The following is a 24,074-nucleotide window of genomic DNA, read 5'->3' as shown; positions in this document are numbered from 1 at the left end:
TGGATGAAAATAAGAAATCCATTATTTAAATGCAAAATAATTCAAAAACTTGTGGGTCCATTTACTACCAAACTTTCATCTTTCAAAGGGGATATCTAGTTCAAAGGGTTAATGTACAATCCTGACCTTTCCCATCTGGAGGCTTATGTTCAAATATGGTTTACAAGTGAAATCTAATCTCACATAATTTATTTCTCTCTAAAATCTTTTATAGGGAAATCCACTGAGTTGCTCATATATTCTGCATAGAGATTTTAAAAATATGATATGGGCAGGTTATTCCACTTCACTGTAGAGTGTTTAAGGGAGGCTCAAGAATATTTCAAAGGAAGTTTGGGAGGGAATGTTTAATAAAAGTAGTATGTTCAGCAAATAAACATTAAATATAATTGTTTCAGAATAATAATCTTTTAGGCACAGGAAAGAGACAACTTGTGGGAAAGGATTGAAAAGACAGAGAACATGACTACACCGGGAAGAGGAGCACAGGAAGGTCACCTCTGAACCAGTTACAAATAAATATTTGAACAGCATAGTACTTTGTATGTGGAGATGGTAGCTTGGGTCATTGTGGTGACATTCCGGAGTTAATGAGCACTGGTGGGCTAACAACTGTTGTCTCTCTGGCCATCAGTAGAAATGCCCACAATGACTCAGTCAAGCCACTGAAGAATATTCTTTGGTGATCATAAAAAAAAAAAAAGTTAGTTGTTAGTTCATCTAACAGGTTTTTGAAGCTCCTAATCTAAGCAATGATCAGTCACTGAAAAGTAGTTAAAAACTAAATAATTTATCTGCATTGTATTTCATAGGATTAATGCCTATATGGATGTAATGTATATTAGATGATCTGTGTAAGAAATATGTAGTGGAAGATTGAATTTACAGAAAAAAAAAATAAAAGCAAGTTTTTAAATACTTTTATTTTAACTGCTCTATGTTGTATTGCACTAATAAGACAATTAAAGACTGAGTGGCTGAATGATGACAATGTAGTGTCTGAGAAGCTCCAAATCAGGTCTCAATTTCAGAAAGAATTTTTCATGTACATGACTAAGATCCATTAAGCCCCATGCATCCTTCAAAATATACTTAAGATATCTTCTTTGTTCTTTTCTAGCCTAGACTAGGTATTATTTCAAATGGTATCATCTTGGAAGGAGACTGAAAATTACACCATCTTTATAGCTCAAACCCCATGTTACAACCCATCTCACTGTAACCTAGTGACAGAAGGTCAAAGAAGTCCTTCCCTATTGAAGAGTTTGTGGGGGTAGTTTATTTCCAAAATTAATGACTAGCAAGCAGGTGAGACAGCTTGGAAGAAACATGTATAGAGGCTATTAGTAGGACTTTCCAAAGGAGAGAAGCTTGCCCTTCTTCAAAACATGATATATATTTATAAGAAACGAGTCAGATTTTCATGTCCTGATACTAACACTTAGTGATTTTTTATAGATTAAAATTTTACAGTGCCCACTGTCTGATAGAAATGTCAGAAAAAGGCTTGAAGGGGGATGCTGAACATCCAGAGCTCTTATTTGTTCCTTCAACAATTTTGGATGTGCTGCAATTCTCAAACCATATTGAAGATAATTTAAGTCAAATGCGAGAGAAAGCTGAAGGCAGTAAGGAAAAGAAACTGAGGACACAGAAGAGAAAGTTATATCAAAAGGTCATACACTGACTCAGACTTAGGCATTTCTTGAAACTTTGGGATTTTAGAAGGTTGGTGTTTTTTTTTGTTGTTTTTTGTTGTTTGTTTGTTTTGTTTTTGTTTTGTTTTGTTTTCTCTAGCTTCTTCCTTTATTTCTCTTAGGTGACATTAAAAAATTGAGAAAATGGATACATGTGAGTAAGTTGAAGGGAGTTATCTTTGTAAGATAATAAAGATCTTAAAGAGAACAAAGGTATATGTCTGAAGAGGTGAGCAAAATGGGTATTACTTGGTCTTAAGAAGTGGCATCACAGACATAATTAAACAAAATAAAAGTTGTGAAACTAAGCTTCATCACTTGAGTTCCAAAGTTCACTTGATCACTGAAGAAAACAGAACGGAGTTGCCAATGACAATGTAATTTCTGCCTTGTCATTCCTGTGTGTATGGGACTTAAAGGATAACTAAGAACCCAGTGACCCTATTCTGCAAAACCATACAGTGGGGAAATAACACAGGTAGTGCTACTGGTACTATTTTCATGAAGTGGCACACATGTAGAACTGTGGTGAGAGTACCTCTCTTTCTATCACTTACCTCAGCAGGGTCTCCCAATATAGCCAACATTACGCTCACATTTCTCTCTCAGTTTTAAGACCAACTACAAAGCAGGTAAGAACGATCAGTGTTGTCTTTACATGACAACAGGAAGTATAAGATTTTAACAAATTTTAAGTGGAATGGAGAGGAGCTGACGAGTTTTGGTAGCGTACCTCCATCTGCTCTTTCACCTTCACAAAACTGCAAGCCATGCATTATGCTCTATCACATATTAATCTTTTTTTTTTTTTCTTTTTAGCAATTGTGGTGAATGATTATGATATGACTGACAGCTGAGATGTTAAAATAGGTACTATGAATATTTTTAACAAAGTACCAGATAATCAATTTTTACAGAATTAGTAACTTAAAGGGTTTCCTGCCAGGTTGGTACTTGAGTTCAGGCACTCATGAATTACAAGTGTCAAGAGGGAATATTTCACTGATCAAGCATTTTTTTTTTCCTCCACACTGGCATTTGGCTTGTTGTTTTGCATCTAGGAGAGAGTTTTTACAGTCTTCTGGTGCAAGCTGTTACTATTTTCTTCTTCAACAAGCATTGTTTTAAACTAAATTGAAAGAGATGAGATAAAGGATGACATAATAGTCATCAAAGAATCTCAGATAACAAAGGGACTATATGCTGGTTCTAGTCTTGCTTGACTGTAGAGTGACTTTTAAAAAAGTAAAAAAAGAAGGTATGGGAATATCCATGCAGATATGATACGAAGTATTCACCTTTATCAAAGCGAAGTATTTCAAAAAATATCATAAAGCTTGATTTTGTAGTGTTGTTGAACAGATTTATTGAAATGAAATGCAATTGCCATGACACAAGACATGTTTGATCTAGATCATCTTTCCCACAAATACTACTAATAAAATAAAGACAGATGCAAAATACTTCTTTCATCTCTTTAAGCAAGGAGTAATTCATTATATTCTGAAGGAGAGCATTGAAGATACTGTATTTCCCAGGGTAATTTACAAAAGTTTATCAATGCAGATTTGCTTTGTGAGTGCCTATTACAAAGCAATGAGGCACAAGCAGAAGCCATGCTACTTGTCATTTACAAAAGAAGCCCAATTTGGAAGAATGCTGATTCACAGCTGTAGGATACAAGCAGCTGTTAAGTGTAAAAGCTATTAAAAATGGTGAGCACTTTCACAGAGCTGATTAGAGTACTCCTCTCTCTTCCTTCAGATCTCATTTGGGATAGCCAATTCTATGTATATTTTTGTATGTACTAGAGTGGTTTGTCCTTGGAAATTTCTTTAAATTTCTCTTTTTTTATTTTTTTTTTTCCTAAGTCTGATTTCTTAGGTTTGTTGTAGTTGTTTTAGAAATGGGAATAAAATTGTGTAAAAATACTGAATTTTTAAAGTTTTGTGATTGCCATCCATATATGAAACAGATGATCTCACAGTTTCTGACAAAAAAAAAAAAAAAAAGATACCTTGGATACCTTAAGGATCCTATGCTTGCTCCAGTCCTAATCAATCAGTGAATTACAGAATCTTCATCATCTTCAGAGATATCTGCTTATTTTGTCTTTACATCATGGAAATGATGGAAAGTTTCCATGGAAATAATAGAGAAAAAGCACTATGAAAAATGAAGAGGTCTGTGATATTTCACAAACATACTTTTTTTTTTTAAAAAAAAAAACCAACAAAAAAAAAAAAAAAAAAACAGACACGATCAAGTACAAAACAAATGAATTAGTTTCTCAGGAAATACTTTAAAAATCATCTGGCAGTCATTTATTACCAGGTAGCAATAATCTTTTATTATTGCACTGTTAGATTTTTATAACATTTTTAAAATGATAGCACTAGAACTGTTGTTCACTGCCATGATAAAATGTCCAATCAATTTATAGAAGTTTTAAATATTCAGAAGGTTTGCAATCATTAAATAACACTACAAGGTAAAGATATGCTGTAGGTAGATAGCAATTTAGTTAAACATATAGGAAGAAAAGTGTGTTGTAATGAATCAGTCATACTAATTTGAAATCTGGCACAAAGAGAAAATGGTGGTTAGTGTACAAAAAGATTGAGCATAAATAATGATTGAGTAAAATTGAGCATTATAGATATTTGCAGAATATGCTTCTACACACATTTATATATGAGAACTTAGAGTGGTCTGAGAGTGATCCTGTTCCTGAGAGTGAACAGGAAGGTGGGGTGCTAATCGAGTACCTTGAGTACTGTGTTCAGTTTTGGGCCCCTCGCTACAAGAAGGATATGGAGGTGCTCGAGCGAGTCCAGAGAAGGGTGACCAAGCTGGTGAGGAGTCTGGAGAACAAGTCTTATGAGGAGTGGCTGAGGGAGCTGGGCTTGTTCAGCCTGGAGAAGAGGAGGCTCAGGGGCGACCTTATCGCTCTCTACAGGTACCTTAAAGGAGGCTGTAGTGAGGTGGGGATTGGTCTGTTCTCCCACGTGCCTGGTGACAGGACGAGGGGGAATGGGCTTAAGTTGCGCCAGGGGAGTTTTAGGTTAGATGTTAGGAAGAGCTTCTTTACTGAAAGGGTTGTTAGACATTGGAACAGGCTGCCCAGGGAAGTGGTTGAGTCACCATCCCTGGAGGTCTTTAAAAGACATTTAGATGTAGAGCTTAGGGATATGGTTTAGTGGAGGACTTGTTAGTGTTAGGTGAGAGGGACTCGATGATCTTGAGGTCTCTTCCAACCTAGAAATTCTGTGATTCTGTGATTGTGTAATACATTTTTATCCCTTTTATTGACAAAGGAAAACACATGAGCTTTTCTGGGCAGTGGCAATTGCTGGCAATGAAGACAGTTTTAAATAGTAGCCCTTGGTGAGAAAAACCTATCTATTCATCTGGACAGGACTATAATATTATGATCCATTCCTGTTGGGATTTTTGTTAAAAATAATGCAGCAGGTTAGGGCAAGAGGAGGAGAATGCAGTGAGCCTCATGGACCAGCCAAAGCAGATTTTTTTTACATGGCATAAAAGCACAACTCATTTGCTGAGAAGGTGAGAATTCTGTTATTCCTATAAATCACAACAAAATTTCCTCTGGAGGAGTCAAGATACCTCCTTCCTGTGCCTCTGCCAAATGATCTGGCAACCATGACATGGATGTTATACCATTATGGAACACTGTATTTTTTAATGTGAGCTGTCTGGAGATTACACAAATGTTTTCTGAACTGGAGAGTAGTTAAGACATGCTCCTGGTGATGCTTAGGGTCCACGAAAGTAAGTACTGGCATTCTTGGGAAGCTCATTGGTCACAACGGAAAGCGTGGCTCTGATACACAAGCATAGATCTCTTCCTAAATGGATACAATGGCATCTTTCATATTAATGGATCCGCTGCAGAATTACATTGTTAAACAAAGCCTAGTAGTACTTTTAAAGCTGTTTAAATCACTGTAAAATCGCTGTAGAAGAAATAACTTCTAGTTAACTTCTAGTCTACTTCTAACAAGTGATTTACTCTTCCCTTTCTTTACTGGTGTCTTACTTATTACTGCTAACAGAATTTGCACACAGACAAAAGTCCAAGAAGGATCACAGACCTCATTACAATAAACTCAGATTCTTAGTGCAGATGGAGAGACTTTCATAAGAGCATAAGCTACAGAGAGAGAATCACCTTCAAAGAAAACACGTATAAGAATCAAAGTATTCCAGTGGAGGCCTAGGGTCAAATGATGTTAATGGGATGTTTTCAATTATTTAGAACATGAATAGGGAAAGGAATGCATTTCCCCTGTTTTTGAAATAGGCACTTGATAATTTGGTTCCATGGAAACTAATCAGATAGGAGGTGCTTGCTTTGGAGGCTTATTAATGTTTGTTGTAGTATTATGTTGTATAGGAGGTGTGCATTTATATTGGCAAATAATGTTTGAACTTCTGTGCCTCCCTTTCTTTCCATCATTTTAATTAGGTCCAGCTCTTCTAGTACTGGCCACTCTTCTAAGTTCAAACAGTGTGTGAAAATAAAACAAACACAAAATCCCCATATTGTTTAAGAAACAGAGATTTAGGCAGCATATATCATACTGATGTGTACCATGAATAGAGGAAAAAACCTCCCCCATGGATCTTTCCTTTTGAACCTCCAAGGAGTCATAAACTAAAATAATTCAAGGTATTAATCTTTCACTGTGCACCTTGTATATACTGAAGCTTATATGTTACTGTCAGAAAATGTGATAATTTTTCTATGCCAGGTCTTTCAATATCCTAAAGACCAATATATATATATATATATATATCTCCTCTGATTAAGAACAACATTGGAAACCAAGAGAAATGTGTTTTCTTCTTGACACTTTCATCCATTTCCATAGAATGATGTGAACCAACCTTTATTCCCTAAACCATAAGTTGAGAACAATAATACTTCAAGTACTGATTGTTACTTGAGCAGCACATAGCTTATATCTATTATTGGACTGCTTTCATCAAAACAAAAGCATGGTAGGCAGGTACAAACAGAAGATCCAAACATTTTACAAAATCACTGTATAGCATGCAAAACCATTAAGGGAAATTATTACAGGAAATTGTCATGGAAGTTTTGTACATCCAACATTGTCTGTTATACCATTTAGCATGGGAAGTAGGAATTACAGAGTTCTTGCAATAAACACATTTAAAAACCCAACGACTTGAAGGTACGCTACACTTCATATGAAACAACAATGTGCAAACATAAATGCCCTAGCTGAGTATATCTCCATCACCAGTTTGGAAAAGGTATTTTTAATTTAAGGCTGGTACTGGTAAAATATCTAATATCTGCTTTTGTCATTCTGGTTGTATTTAGTATTTTCTATAATTTTTGTAAAATTTTTTAAATTGTTTCAACATTGAAAATTTTGCCATCTTTGACAAGTAAGAAAGATACTCCCAGGGCAACAACTTAAAGGTCTTTGAAAACATTTCAGCAACATCTTATTACTTAAAGCGTAAGAATGGATGTACCAGAGATATTTGATGCTAAGTGTTGACAGTACTTTCAGTTAAGCATCCTAGGAAATATGTAGGGAATATTAAAGTTTTACAGAGTTTTCTTTTTAAGAGCATCCTAATCTAACTTTAGAAACTTTTTTTTTTTTTTAACATAAGCTAGATCAATGGTATATTCCATGTTATGTTGGTACTAAATGTAAATAGGGACAATTGTACAGAACTTATAGAATTACTTGTAGAAATATAACTTGTGAATTAGAATGAATTAAGAATTTGTTAATACCTTTTCCTTTTTGGTGTGTCAGAAAGTCATGATTTGTCCAAACTAGGACATAGGTAAGGAAAAGGCATCTTCAACTTCAAAGTGAAATCCTAGTTCAAAACCAGAGTAGAAGAAGGACCTTAGAATACCTCGTGGAATTCTGCTATTTCATGATAGGTAGAGATGTCATTGTGCTCCTTGACTCATAGCAGGCTTTTTATCCAGACTCTGAAGGGCTGAATACTCTAATCACTATATTACTATCAAATAAGTATTTTGCTGTATCTTACTTACTTAATGTGAATACTTCAATACTCAGCAGAATGAGGGACTTTTTTTTTTTTCTCTCTCTCTCTCAAAGATTACTGTATGTACCTTAATAGCTCATTTAAAGAAATAGTCTTAGTAGGCTACTAACGTTCTTACAGTCTTAGTAGACTACTAAGACTACTAACATTCCCGGTAGAAATCAAGTTACCAGTAAGTGAGACCATATAGAAGTGGATTCCTAAGACTTGGGGATTTACAGTCCTCCAAGATACAAAACGTGGAAGAACAGGACCCTTCCTCAGGAAGTAATAATACTATCTCTGTAAAGAAAAAGAAAGAGAAAGAGACATTCTTGTTCTGTTCTGCTTCCTGAAATTTTAGCCACATTGAAAGGTATTTTGGGCACTGAACTTAAATTTTATAGTAAGTTGTTGCATTTATTTTTTAAAAATCTTTAATTCAACAGAGAATCGAGAGCTATGACTTAGATCTGCATAGCTGATATAATATTCCTTTGTAAGTAAGAGAAGAACCAATAAGAACTTTTCTGTTAATCCTCCTTTCATTGGAAGTGCAAGGACGGCTACACTTTAAACAGTATAGAGACCTGCCTCTTAACAAAATGTTCAGTGAACTGTAGTGGCAAGTATTGTTCATATTACAATTAAACATATATTTCGATGCTCTGGAAAAAAAGACTGTGATGCACATGTCTTGCATGAATTGGTGCATTTCCAGCACCATTTTAATTCTAGTGACTAGAAGACAATTAACATTTCTACTCCTGTATTTACCTTCCAATATTCATTTCTTAAAGTCTTATCAAAATTTTTATATTTTTGTATTACTCACACCATACCAAGTAAGGAGGTGGTCTTATTTTCTAAGACTTTAGTTCCATTAACTGAAGATTGTAACATTAGAGAGCGACTGTATGATATCATAGAATAATGTTACCATATCATCACCATATTACTCTTTTTAGAAAATTATTTTTCTTCTGAAATCTGATTATTCCTACATAGCTTTTACTGATTAATACCTTAAGATGAATAGGGATCATACTTTATTTTAGTTACTCACCCAGTAACTGGAAGTTCTATCAAAAAGTATCCACAGAAGCTCTGGTAGTCCAGCTAGCTAAGGACTAAAGAAAACAAGGACTTCTGAAGTTAGGTAGAAAAAGCAAGCCACACTACTTTTAATGATCTTGGGACCAAAAAGAAGCATGCATGATTCATTTTCTGATTTAGATGATGACCTGCTTTATGATCTTAAACAAATTTCCTTTCTCTTATGCATTCAGTTTTTGCTTTTACTCTGTGGCTGTCAAGGACTTGCACACATGCTTTAACATAATACACAGGAATCTTCCAGTGCCTTCTATGTGATTACATTATCTGAAGAAATTTATATGAAATAATTTGTATGAAGATAAATAAAACTGAATGCAACCTTATAAGGGCTTTAGCTAATTAATTCTTTAGGGGTATAACATATATATGCACACATATACATGTATAAACCCACATAATTAATTCTTTCTTACTTCAAACCATGTAAAATATCAAGTGCATTTTGAAAAACAACAACAACAAAAAAAAAGTATTGTTGATCAGATTAACTGCAAAGGTCTGGTGAGTGATAAGAATTGCCTTTATTTTGAAATAGTTTCAAAGAGATTAAATCAACCACAAAAGTAGTTCTGTAAGGTATTAAAGTTGCCATTAATTATTGCTAAGAGGAAAACAAAAATCATGTGCTGAAGCATTTAATTTGTTCACGTATCAGATAACATTCATTACCTGAATAACTGAAATCAGTTTTCTACATGTATTCACTGATTTTGTATGTGGCTGAATAAAGATGATATTGCCTGATTAAAAGATAGATAAGTCTTCCAAAGCTTTGAAATGACTTCTCAGGTCTTGTGCAATGAGATGTGCCTAGATCCTAGAAAGAAAAGAAATAGAATCACTCAGTAAAACTTTTGCCTTTAGTCTGCTGAAACGAGAAAGGATATATCTGGAAACCCCATTCCATTGTTTTTATCTGTAATCAGTCTTTAATTGTTATTTCTAGTAAAAGGGCAGATTCTTTGCACATGGGGGGTAGAAGATACCTTGCCATGTGTCTAACGATATGTTTGAGTCTCAGTTCACATTGGTGCTGACAATCAATTGCAGCTCATAAGTACCTCATTATTCAAGCTCAAGTCTGTAGGGCCAAACAGCTTTCACACTGTTTCTTGTGAATAAATGAGTCACTGGGGAGTGAATCAAGTGTGTTCTACTGCGAAGTCTTGCTACACTCATATGAAACATTTTTTTTTTTATTAAAAAAAAAAAAAAGTACTGTTGGATTTTCCCAGTACCTACTATTTTTGGAATATTTATCTCCCACATACTGTCCTTAGAGCTCAAGAAAAGAAAGCGTCTAATCACTAGTCCCAGAATTCTGCTTTAAATACTCAACTACAATATTTTACTACAATGAAATTACTGGGCCAATTCTTAAAAAAAAAAAAAAAAAGATGCAAATTATTAAAGTTTAAACAGGTGTAAATTGATACTCTTTTATTAACTTTAGAGAAGAAGCTCTGACCCATAATAAAACCAAATCCTAAAACCTACTCCATTTGTTTTGTTTGGGTACAAAAATAGAGTTTTTAGACATGCTTACAAATAACAAGCTGATGGGCATATTTGAAAATAAGCCAACTTATTTTATACTGCAACTATATTATACTTATTTTGTACTCCAACTATATTATACTGCAAACCCTACAGTATTGCAGGGTTTTTTGTTGGTTTGTTTTGGTTTTCTTTCTTTAAACTTTGTTTTCTACTGGTGGAGGTGTTTTCTGAATATTAGGTGATATTCATGTTGTTGTGATTAATGCTTCTGGGTGTGACAGGTTAAGGCCCAGTGTGTTGATAGAATACATTTATACTTGTCAAATATATCTAAAAGAAGTAGTTCTAGCAGGAGGTAGTATTTTGTAATAGAATGGTGGAAATATATCAGTCAGCAAGGGTTTATTATCTTTTTTAAAATAACATTTTGAGATTAGTTTTTATGCAATTTACTTTTTTTTTTTTTCTCATTTTAAGTATAGATGTGAAAGTAGAGGGCTTGGTCTTAAGTTTTCTCCTTATAAGTGTATACTTTAATTCTGGAGAGAGATCAAGGGCAGCATAAAAAGAAAAATGGAAACAACTACACTGAAAATTAAGAACCCAAAAAAGAATATCATCTGTAAAGGACTGATGATAAAATACAGCAATTGTGAATCATAAGCTTCCCTAAAAATTATGTATTGGATTAATTGTTGTGTTTCCTGTTTTAAAGTAACAAGTAGGTAATGTAAAAGTAAATTAACAGGGAAAAGCACAAAGGAATATATTTCTTACATTATCTTTCTGTGTGTTAGAAGCATTAGACCTTTCCTATCCTACTAGTAAGCTCATTTTTGGAAGTGCATGAAGAACAGAACATTGGGGAAAATGGCACTGCATTGATCCATGCAAATACAAGTTTAATTGTCTGAAATCCCCTCTTCTATTAGGGTCATTTACAGTAATGTATAACATAACATGCTGATCATCTCTTAAATATTTAAGCCAGTAATGCTGCCTAGATGTGCCTTTAATTTCTCTCTTCACTTGTGGCTATCATGATTACTTCCATCAAAGTTTAGTTTCTTTTTTCATATTTCTCTGGAAACCTCTTGATCTCATCGCATTACTTGTTTCCCTCCCTCTGTTAAATTCTTCATGTATTCCTATCTGATACTAATTTCTTCCTCTGGTCCAATGCATAGTCAAGAGAGTAATTTATTCATCTCCAGTAGTACCACTGAAATCACAGAAGTACTTGATGGCCTGATTTATTAAGGCACTTGAGGTCAGTGCCTTAAGTATGTGCTAAAAATGAAGCAAATGCCTGCATGACCTGCAAAGGATTAGTCACCTGCATAATGGTTTCCAGGGTCCTTAAAAATGTGAACTTGTGGAGCAGATTTGCTACTGGTGTAAGGTTAGAGCAGCTGTATTGAAATCTAAATGATGCTGACAATGCTTTCAGTGGCATTATGACAAATCTACACCAAGCCTTTCCCTTTTCTTGTCTTGTGCCATGCTGATACATTATGATATGCCAAAAATAAAAATCAAAGGTAGGAAAAAGCTTTTACCATTTTCAGATGTTTATATGCAACTTAGTGATTAATAGGACTATTAGCATCTCAATAAAAAAAATGTACAACAGCATATCTTTATTTTTTTTTTTGCATTTGATTTTGTAGTGTCATACTGTCATGTTCTTTCACATTTGCTTGATAATAGGATATCTGTGGTGTCACTGCTAATGCGAATAGGAATTGCAAATCAGATTAAATAAAACTTGAGTAACCCCAGGTTTGCAGGTTAAATCATTTCATATGCTATAGATGATGTGTGTTTTGTATTAGGCAACTGCAAGAAACAAGGAGTCGTATTTTCCTTTCCTCACTATGACCGTGACCAGTTCTTCCTGAGGAGAAAAATATTTTGTGTACAGGTGTTTCTTTCTGTGTATAGGTGTTTCTTTCTTGTTTCTCCTTGTAAATGGTGCCCCTTCCATTCATGTAAAATAGTTTGATTATGAGGGTGTATCTTGGCTGGTAAAATGTTCTGAAAATTAAAGATCTCCTGCAAATACTTCATTCTGCATGAATTCATAATTTTTATATTGTATATCTTTTTAAAGTCATAACCAGAAAGTTAATTCCAGAATACAGGAAAATATTTTTAAGTTTTTAGGATGTATTACAGGCTTTTCTATAGGGCTTTTCAATTATATTTAAAACATTCTCTTTGACTTTTTTTTTTTTTTTTTCTAAAGAAAGTTCTGTTTTAGGGGCAGCATTATTGCATTTCAGAAATAATATCCTGTAAAATGCCTATAACAAGGTATTTTAACTGAAAGCCCATTGTAGCTTTCTTATTATGATTTCAAGCTTCTGCAACAATAAAAGTGTTCTTATTCAAATGTATATCATTGCATTCATACCTTTAATAGCAGCATTCCATCATATCAACCTATAAATAGGCAAAGAAACAATTGCACAGAATACTTGTTATTCATCTTCAATATTTTTTATTTCATTGTTAGGTATCAGACTTTGGAATACTCTTATGGAGTATCTGCATTGAATAGAGAAGAAAAAAGTTATTTCCTTGGAGCTTACACATACTTTCTATCTGTATTTCCTTGTGATATAAAAAATTTATAGTTTTAGTTCCATTGGTCATTTTTATTGCCTTCTTGAAGACAATGAAAATCACACAAGGCTTCAAATAAAAGCATCTCCAAGCGTAAATTAAATCTAGGGTGTAGTCTTTTGTAAGCAGAGAAGAATGTACTCTTAGATAATACATCTTTTTTTTACTGTATATCAATAAGATGTCTATTTTCTTTTCTTCCTAGATACACCTTTAGTTAAAATCATTTCTTCCAATTCATGGCCCGAAGAAGGACAATCTATAATTTTGACTTGTGAATCCAAAGGAAAACCAGTGTAAGTGATTTAACAAGTAATATGTTTTGTTATTTTCTTTATTCTGCTGTGATTGCAATCTTCAGCTGCAAAAATCTGCTGTTTTTGTCTTGTCCTGGGGTGTAATGTAATCTCTGGGATAGAAATCCCCTTGAAGCCTGTCTTCATTAAGTGTCTATAGAAGATTGGTCTTTTACTTTGTCATTTATTTTAGTTTTCAGGAAGAATTCCAGCTGTGATTTTTTTATTATTATTATTATTATTTTCAGTCAGGTGTATCAACCTGAAAGGAGTACAGGCTTAATCAGTCACTGTTTACATCACTGAACTGATGGTAGGAGAGAGAATGTCTCATGAAAATCTTCCCACATCAAGTAGCCTCAGAGAAAATATATTGAACCTTCTGGATTCTTTAGCTGTCACTTACAAGGGAATTTGAAGTTTAATGACATGTGCAAGTTGGCTACTTGTTTCTGCTGGAGTTTTAAAAGATGTAGTCTGCTTTAAGAGTAAAAACTGTTTTACTTGGAATTTAACATCTCTGCCACCAATATTTTTAAAGGCAGGTCTGCAAAGATTAACTCTTGCATAGAATCTACTATTTAAATAGACATCTCTTGTTAAAATAGCATCTTCTCTGATGAGCTGTTATGCATTTACCCATGAAGAAATATAAATAACCATGTTGCTTAATAAGAATGAAATTTCTTAAACATGAACCTACTACTCAAAAGATTAATATGGTAATGGTGATCTGCAGCTTTAGAATGATCTCAAAAATAATAGTGCAAATGTGTTTTATTTCTGGAAAGGGTGCAAACTATGTGCCCAAAATCACGTCACTTGAGGAAGATTTTCTCATTGGTATAATTTTATTGACTTCATAGAATTGCTTAATATAGGTATCTTAAGTCAGATTTAGGTAGAATCAGGCATTTAACTCTGAAATTTCTGTTTTGAAATCATTTAAACTCCCTAAGTACCTTTCTTTTATAGATGATATGCCTGTATCATTTTAAAGTAACTCTTGATTTTGACTGAGCTGATAAACACAGCATCTAGATCATGCTTCTACCCTACCTGAGACAAGAACACTAAGGTTCCTTCATAGTAGGTCTTATATGGTGCTTAATGCAATTGGTCTTCAGTGTACCTATGTGCTTCTGAGTTACCGTGTGTTTCTGAGATACCTATATAGGTATCTCACAAAATTCATATGCAACTACCTTTTGTCTTTAGTGTATACTTGAAGGAGAAAGAATTTATCTTTGAATATTCCCCTAAGTATCAGGGGATACAGAGTCGGTGAACCCATTACTTTCAAATTTAGTGGAAGATATGCAAGAGTTTAATTTTAGGAAAAAGATCAGCCATGACTGCCCTGAGTTGCAATTTGGTAGGTAGTATTTAGGGTTTTCCCTATCTCGGTGTTTTCCACATGACTTAACAGGTGACAACTACATGCTGAGTTCTCTGTTTGGCATATTGACTTCGGGGATCCTAGCTTCAGGAGTTTGATTTTCACTATTGATTTAACATTCACAATAGGGGTAAAAACTTAGAAGTAAGGCGGCCATTACAAACTTTTAATTACCTGTTTTTTGTTTCAGGGGAGGGCCAGTTTGGCCCTTTACACTTGGAGTCTTTCAATACTAAGAAAGTTTGGAGGTTATCTGTTGATTTCTTCATTTTGGAATGTATAGTTTTGTGAGACAGATAGCTGGATGATTGGACAAATGGATGAAATTGGGGGGTGAGGGGAAAGAGGGTGTGGCTGTAGAGATCAGGTACATAGTAACAACTAAGTGTTCTAGTCCTCCATGTTCACTTACCTCTGAGTACTGGAACAAAGAGGCATGATGCTTTTCAGTTTCTGAGGGTGTGGAAACTATCTCAACTGTCTTTAAACATCTGTACAGTACATATTTGCATCTGACTCACATGGGCTTCTGCTACTTTTTCTCTGCTGACTACATGGAGTTAGATGCTAACTTAGTCAGATTTCTACCTCTGTATTTTGGGATACCAAAGATAGATGTCTAAATATAGATATCTATATCTATATAAAATTTAATATCTATGTTTATTTTTGGTTAGCTTCATCTTGCTCTTTATCTATGACTTATAACCACATTTTCATAATCTTTACTGAAAATGGGCTAACATTTTTTCACTTTTTTTTTTTTTAACAATAATACTATTGTTAAAAAGAGGCAATTGATTTTCTCACATATTAGATTTTCTTCAAGACACCAGTGTTTGTGACTCATTTCTGAAGGCAGTAAAGAACTATGAAATTTGTATGTTTTAGCTTGACATACAATATTCTGTACTTAGTACAGTAATATTGTAGATATTTTTATATGTTATCATTAGGAGATACTAATTGAAACTCAATAATTAAAAAGCATCTTCAATTGAGATGCTTACCGAGTTTTTTATTATTTTTTAATATTAATTTAGAAGAAAATATTTTTGAAGAAAACTTAGTTGCAGCCTTAATGGATTCAACTAGAATATTACATATGGTTGTGAAAGGGGAGCCAAATAAAATTCTGCACCATGGAGAGCACCTCTCAAGGCAAGGCACCTCTATACAGTAGCTTTTGGAGCCCAAATATTTGTGCCCATACATGCACCTCTGATTGTCCATTTCACAAGAACTGCCTACATCAGCTATTCTGTATTGCTTCAGCCTTTTACGGAGCAAAGCCAGTAAAAAATAGGCATCCTCCTGGGAGCAGTTTGCAGTTGCTTAGCACGAGAAACAGTAATGTAATTCTCCCAGCCTACATTAAGATTAACTTCTGGTAAGATATTGGAGAGGTCCACAGAGCCCAAATACTTCAGTGTCAGAAGATAAGTGATGTGCTGTAGGCTTCACAGAGAGCTCAGAGCCAGCTGTGGTTCTTCATAGCCATTTACACACCATGGGTTAATTTCTGTCCACTGTCCACTATCCACTGTCAACTCTCCTGTTTCCTGTAAGTAGCAGTGACTCATACCATTAAGCGAACATTTACTATAGGTACACTTCTCTCTATCTCAGAGCAGTTTTCAGAATGTTAGAGATGAAAATGAAGAAAGAGTGAAACAGGCTTGTAGCTGTTGTGACATTCATGATACAGATGGCTGCTGCAGAGTACTTCTTTTACAAAAGGGAAAGGCAGAATGAGGCTAAAGCTGGAGTATACTCACCACATCTTTACCTTTTGCCAAGCCCTTCCTGGCAATGATTATGTCCTTCATGCTATGTGCATCATGGATTCCTTCATACTGCCTTTCAAAGCCACAACACAGTTCTAAAGAAAAGCCCTACCTAACTTAATGCCTTGTAGCAGGGATTGGGAGGGAAGCCTTATTCACACTAACATCTCAAGGAAATCAGCTGCCCTCTGCATCCCCTTTCAAAACAAAATCATCCAGGGATTTATCAGAGAAGTGGGGAACAACAGTCTACAATGTGTAAGAATTGGAGAACTAAGGCTTCAAGGTATAAGTTTTGGGTTGACCAGCTGGTGGCCATGGCTTTGACAGAGATTTAAAAAAAAAAAAAAGTCTCAGTCACTTGGATGTGCGTAGCATAAGTTGCCGTAATGTGTTTAGACAGGCTCCCAAACTCTGACGCTTCTAGCTGCTATGTGTGGAAGTGCTTCTCCTCACATTTCTGGTCTTTGACCAGATAGAGAATTGTTGGAACAGGAGTGCTGAGAGTGGGCTGAGGGGGGAAAGAGAAGTGGGGATGTAGAAGAGGGAGTAGAAAAGGAAGATAAAAAGGCAAATGAACCATTCTGAATGAGCCAGTGAGGCAACATGAGAGAGTATAAGAGGAGATCTTCAAGGTCTGTGACTGTGCTGTTTTTCCTCTCTGCTTATCACTGTGAGGATGAAGATAGCTCTGATTCTGATAGTGGTCCTATGCTTATTAGTATTAGGGGAATTACATTGGAGGCAGGAGTTGTTCTTCTGGGTAAGCACTGGATTACTATTATAGCAGAGTGGTGATACCAGTAAAAAGAATGGGACAGGTTTCCTGCCTGTTTTGTAACGATTTTCCAGAGGCAGGCTCTGTGGTGGATTACTAAAGTGTCGCAGATTGTTATATGCTCTGGCACAGTTCCCTCTGGAATACGTGTTGTGGCTGGTGAGGCATCAAGCAGAGGCAGGATGCCTCAGAGGTGACAGAGAAGTTACTGCTAGAGCTGTTAGTCTTTGGGTTTGCCTTTTTGGGCTCTGAGGTGACATGTTTCATAACACCAGTCCCACATGGCATGGATGACTTTACTGTTAACAATATCAGAATGGGAATGGTAAGGTGGTGAAGTGGCTTCCTCACACAGTGTCTTTGAAAAGGTCTCTTGCTTCTGTGTGCAACTCTGGCTAAGTTTGTTCCCTTCAGGATCTACTTTCAAAACTTGAGTGTTCTCTAAAAATTTCAGGTTGCACACATGGGTTTAGACCTCATGATTTGATGTTTGGGCACCAGTTATAGACAGCTGTGGAAGGCTGTTTTGGGGAATATTATATGTATAAGGAGACAACATTCTCAATTAAAATGTTGTGATGGTAGAAAAGAAAAAAGAAAATAACAACCGTTACTTTACCACAAAGACTATTTTTTAAACAGACCTTATAAAAATAACTCACTATGGAAAAGTAATATTTGAAGTGAAATTTAGCTAGCATTTGTGAGGATTGTTGTCTGTTTGATGTCCAGCTGGCAGACCAAATTTGAAAGTTTTATTTTGAAAAAAAATTCAAAATTGAAAAAAAAAAATGCAAAAATTTGAAAAAATATTCATTTTCCAAAGAACAAAATTTAAATCAGCTCCAGAAATAACAGATCTCCTTTTTCTGAAGTCATATTCAATGTCTAGATGTTTCTGTAGACATATTGCCAGAAAATATTTTATTAAAAAAAAAAAAAAAAGCTGTAAAAATATAAACCAAAAAAAAGTTTTCAAAAAGGTTTTGAAAAGCCTGTGCTTTTTAATTGCAAGTTATAGCTTTTATGTACAATTCTATCTGAACAGGATGGTCTAATGACTCAACGCTGCTCCAAAAGTGAACTCAGATCTTTCCAATAGTGAAAGAGAGGTTTAATATTTGATATTCTTAGTCATCACTCTCACTGAAGCATGCCTAAAATACTTTTTATTTTTATTTTTTTGAGTCATTTCATGAAGGACCTCAAAATATAATAGAATAATTAGGTCACAGGGAACAAAGAGGGAGTTGTCTGTCTGCCGTGTGCAGTTGAGGTCTTTCCATTCTGTGTAGCTCAAGGGAATCACATTATATATTGACTGACTAATGTAAAGTAAATATTTGATCTTGCTGAAATAAATAATAAATATTTTTGGTTCAGGAGAAGAATCATACATATCCCTCAGAATAATAATATTTGGTCATGAAATATGGTCATGAAAAAGTTACTGAGAAAAGGACAACCAGTAGTAAACACTTTTTTTTTATATACTGAGTAATTAAAGTGTAGTCAAATAAACATTGTAATATCAGAAAAATTGATCACTTTTAATAGTGAATGTAAATTGAACTTAGAACACTCTAAGGCTTGTGTAAATGATGTGTATGGTATCACCACAGAAAATGAAATGAAATGAAATATCTGTTTTTCTAATACCCACTTGAAAAAGACTCCCATGAGTAAGGCAAACATTTTGCGAAGTCTGATGGAAAGAAGTACAAGGACAGAGAAATACACAACACCACTCTCTCAGTGACCCCAGAGAATGGCTACTTCATTTGAGAAGGACCTGATAGGGCTCTCGGTGAAAAGAAAACTTAGAGTGAAGATAGTTGACCTGTTTTCAGTCACCTGAAAACAGCAGAGCATGGGACTCATGCTGGTTCATGTTTAGCCTACTGTCAGCTAGGACTCCCAGCTTTTTTTCAGCTCAGGTGCTAGATTCTGAAAATATCCTTGCTGAATTTCCTCTTGTGAGGAACCTGTTGGCTTTTTTGTCCAACCTGCAGAGATCCCTCTGAATGATGGCCCTCCCCTCAACTGTGCTGAAAACAGCCTCAGTTTGGTGTCAACAACTCCTTAGCTACATCTTTGATATTAAACAGTTAAACAGGATAGGACCTGGGAAAGACTCCTGAAGTCCCTGTAACCAGCCACAAGGCAGTGTCTCTTTAGCCCAGTCGTCCAGACAGTGTTTCACGCATTAGTAGTATATGCATCCAAGTCAGCTGTAACATTCCAGCCTAGGTATGAGGATACCATAGGAGACTGTGACCAAAATCTTACCAAGTCAAGGCAGATGACATCCCCTGGTCTTCCTTCATCTACAGATCCAGTCATTTCTTCAGAGTTTTCAGTGTCTGGTAACTAGAAATCTATTGAAACATTTACTTCATGAATTGTTTTGCCATTGACTCAAGGATAAAATGTAATATAAAGAAAAGAGTAGAAAATCTCTCCTTCCTCAGAATAGTTGCCTCAATTCAAACTAATTCGAAGTGGAAAGATCTCTGAATCTAAGGAAAGTATTTGGAAAACTGCTTGAAGCAACACATTCAGATTTCCTGACTTGCATTATAATATAAGAAATGTCCAGTACTTTGTTTCCTGAAAACTTTGACGTTATGGAGAGGAGATAGCCTTTGGAGATGATTCATGACTCCTTCAGTAGAATAGTAGTTATGAATGGTAGTTACAAATGATCTGTATGACTCAGGTCTTATTTGGTGCATGCCCTCAGATCACGTAATTAAATTTTGTACATAGTTTCTAAATTTTCCACGTGTTTCTTCCCCATAGCTTCTGAGAACCTAGCAAATTATTACATGTTTATTTTTATCACAGCTGTGGACAATTAGAGTATTCAATTGCCTCCAATTTACAGATGGGAATTGAAGCAGAAAAAATCCTACAATGAAAATCAACAAAAAATATCATGTTTTTTATGTCTGATGTTGAACACAGTCCCTGTTTTCCCAAGAGTATTTGATGTGACATAGCATCACAGTCAGAAGATAGCTCATCATTGGTTTGAATTGTAACACTGAGTTCTTAGTACATCTACAAATCTATGCTGAAGAGTCTGAAATCAGAGACACAGAAAATAACAGAAACCCACTTGACATTCAGCTGTTAACATTTTGGTGTAAGTAGTTTGCCAATATTGCTTTGAAACTATGTTGTAATGGCAGGGTTAGATTCTGATTCATTAGTCTAACAGCCAGCTTTTTATCCACGTACAATTCTTTCTTTCCTTCTTTGACATGATAGCCTTTTCAGCTTCTCTATCAGATGAGATGGAGGTTCTGTAAGAACCTCATTTTCTACATAAATTCTATTCATTGCAGAATACTATCTGGACTGTGTCATGAATACCTAGCAGCCTAGAAAGGAATGCTAGTGTCAACTCCACCTGTATGAATTATTGTAATGAATCTGGAAAAGCATGCATGTTTCTCTGTTTATAAATCACCTTGCAGAATGAATCCACAGCCCAAGCTGGACTCTCAGTCAGCATCAATAAATATTAATGATTTGGAAAATTGGATGAATTTGTCCATATCCAGTATGAAATACTATTCTAGTAAAAAGTGAATGTGATATCAAAGTATTTCTGCCTTAGCTTTATGTATATTTGTTCATAAGAAATCACAAATTGTAAAAGTCTTTTTCCAGGTTTCTCTGGAAAGAATCACCTACAACTGCAATAAAGTAGGTGAAAAGAAAGAAGGATAACTAGATACTGGACTTTCACTGTTGCATGTTTAGATTTGAATGATCTTTGTCTCAAGTGAATGGCTTTGAATTTTGTCATAACTGGTGCACTTTTAACAAACTGTGACTCTCCCCATCCTCCTTTGCCTTGATCCTAGAACTAGCACAGTCCTCTAATACCTCTCAATAACTCAAGTATACATTTTTTCTCAGTTTTATGCCTTCTGAATACTGTAGGTTTACAGTTAAGTTTCCAGGGACACATGTTGCAGACAGCTTGGAGTGAGATTCTATAAATACATTCTTAAGTAAAGGCTACCATACAGGACAAAGTATCATATCTGTGCTTCAACAAAGGTAAAAACCCCTTCTTGCGGTTCTCCGCCCTGTGTTCCTTATCAGTGTGGAACAGCTCTGAGGTTGGCTCAGGTTCTCCTATTCTTACCTTTCAACTTTGGGATTTTCTGCTGAAACTTGCAACCTCTATTACTGTCTGTTCCAAGTTCTCTTTGAATTTGGCCTGATCAACAATTAGCCTGTCTCTTATAAATACGGGTATCTCTGTCCTCTTTCTCTCCCATGCTTTGTTTAATTTTCTTGAAAAGTTTTTTTTGTTTTGTTTTGTTTTTTTGTTAACAGTGTTTTTTCATCTTTGTATTTAGGCTCTTTTCATATTTGTTTCTGTTTGGAGAAGTGTGAACTTCTGTTTCTCCAAGAGAAACTGTTTATATTTGAGTAGGTGATTGATTACTCATAAACAGCCTACTATTAACTTGATCTGATGCCATGTCAGCTAATCTTAATTGTTGTATCTGATGGTTATTGTTAATCACATAGAAAATTCTCATCATGAACAAAATTTGTAAGATTCTCTAAGAACTGCACTGAAATGTTATTGAACAGTTAACCATGTAGTTTCTGCACCCACACAGGCAACAGAGGATACATATAAGAAAACTTTATCGGTATTAAACAGTATATTTCAGAGGTCTTTTAGTGAGGAAGGTTCAGAGAAAATATATCATGTGCAATATAGACTAATCACTTAGCATGTGACATAGACCAGGTAAGAAGTTTTGTAGTTCATAATACGCATAACTGCTAACAGTGGTGAACCTTTTGAGTATGCAAATTCAATGACTCATTTATATTTAAAATAATTCTAGTTAATAGTCACTGATACCAGTCCAAATCTTTGTTGAAGCCAAACTTGGCAACACTGGCCAGCATTTTGTTGTAATTACTTTCTTTGGATAGTTTGCCAATTTTTAAATTATTTTCATTTTAAAGGAGTTCATTCTAATGATATCTCTTGCCTTGATTTAGTAGGCATCTGTTATATGCTGTGTTGAATGAGTGTTCATTTTCCATAAAATGTTCTAAAATCTTATGAAGAATATCATATGAACAGTAAAGAAAAATTTTCCGAGTGAAACATTCCAGAAAAGTAGTTTGGTAGGCTTTGCAACAAAAAGCCAATTATTTTAAAGGATTATGTAAATATTCAGCTTGTAACCTTTTACACCAATATTTCATTGACATTACAACTGCACTGTGGAATTATGCTGTGATATAATAGATAACAGAGTAAGAAGCAGGTAATATTTTTGCTGAGATACAGCATGCATACCTAATAGATTAAATTTCAGTTTGTGTTAAACATCCTGACAGTGTGAGGGGATGTATCTTCATTTCACAGCTGGGACCTTTTCTTTTTTTTTTTTTTTAGTGTTTTGCAGGGAGTAGGGAAATTGGTGTAATAAAAAGTGTCACACAAAAAGAAACAGGTGGGAGCATTAGTGCCTGTCTAAAAATTACATTTTACAATAAAACCTCCTGCAGTGCTTAAGAACTTCCCCTTTAGTGTTCTGTAAAATGATCACATTGCATAATAGGCTCGATTCAATAATTGCCTTTCCTCTTTTTTTTAAAAAATATCCCTTTACTGCAGTGTTTACACATAAAATGTTGCAGATAGTACAGTGTGAAAAACAACTAAATGCTGCATTTTTTAGTGCTCATTAAATCCATTTTGCATGCGAATGCCTTTTGAAATAATTTTGTCCTTGCTCCGAGTTGAATGCCTAGCAAAGAGCAGCTGATGGATTTGTGTACAGTGCAAACACATTCTAAAACAAGAGGTCCATAGAATACAATAATAGATACAGTTGAAATATAGCATGTGTAATTCTAATTCAGTGCTAGACTGAAAGGTAAAATGTGAAAAGGAAAATAAAAAGTTTTGGGAGAGGCTGAAATACTCGGTGTTTTAGATAATTTAATTTCTGTAGATAAGTGATTAACTACAGTTACAGGTAAACAACCATCAGCAGTAAACACAAGAGAACATGTTAGTATAACTTCATCAGTGCAAATCATACAGTATTTGCCATGTTATGCAATTGTTATGCAATTTAATTATTTGCATATTAATTGTGTAATTAATAGCAATTCAATTTAATTGTTATGAAAAAAAAAAATGTTACGCCAAAACAAAATAAAAAGTTTATTCCCTCTATAGCAGATGTGATCTGGGACACTCAGCATCATGGAGAACACCAGATCATTGCGATCTGCATTTCCCCCCATGTTTAATGTAGCAAAGCTCCCTGGGAAAGTGTGTGTGCTATAAGCTAACAGGGTAAAACACCATCCTTCCACAGGAATGGAAGTTTGCATTTATGGAGCATAAGAACAACTTAAAATCAAATTACAATTATATAATCTCTACATATTTTCAATTTCTTCTTTCCATTTTGTATCCTTTCATTCAAAAACTTGTCTCCTATTTCACATGGTGTTTGTATGGATGGAGAAAGTGCATGGATCTCTCCACACAGAATTTTTTGTCATTAGTCAAGCCAAGTAAGCTAGCTACTAAGGTCTGGAAAACAAAGGTTAAAAAAAAATCCAAACAACCTTTTTAGGTGTGAAAATGTAACCTTAACACAACTCCTTAGTGTGAGAACATAGTCCCAGAACAAATTGAGATGATGAGTTAAATGAGATTGTGGTCCTAACAGGCATGGAAGGAAGATAGGTAAGAGAATGAAAAAATTAACAATATTTACTATTAGCGTT

The 24,074-nt window shown here is 34.8% G+C and overlaps 1 protein-coding gene across 4 annotated transcripts in view; it reads left to right on the top strand.

The window, feature by feature from the left end:
- The window catches only part of CADM2 (cell adhesion molecule 2), a 655,415-nt gene that overhangs the window by 540,294 nt on the left and 91,047 nt on the right, over positions 1-24,074 (top strand). For all 4 annotated transcript variants that reach the window (XM_038185409.2, XM_038185405.2, XM_038185399.2 and 1 more), the window contains one exon: positions 13,222-13,312. In XM_038185409.2, the coding sequence (XP_038041337.1) occupies positions 13,222-13,312 (91 nt within the window). The remainder of the gene's footprint in view (positions 1-13,221; positions 13,313-24,074) is intronic.

The sequence above is a fragment of the Anas platyrhynchos genome, chromosome 1, assembly GCF_047663525.1.
Source record: "Anas platyrhynchos isolate ZD024472 breed Pekin duck chromosome 1, IASCAAS_PekinDuck_T2T, whole genome shotgun sequence".
Taxonomy (NCBI): Eukaryota; Metazoa; Chordata; class Aves; order Anseriformes; family Anatidae; genus Anas; species Anas platyrhynchos.
This window is presented reverse-complemented; position numbering and strand designations above follow the sequence as displayed.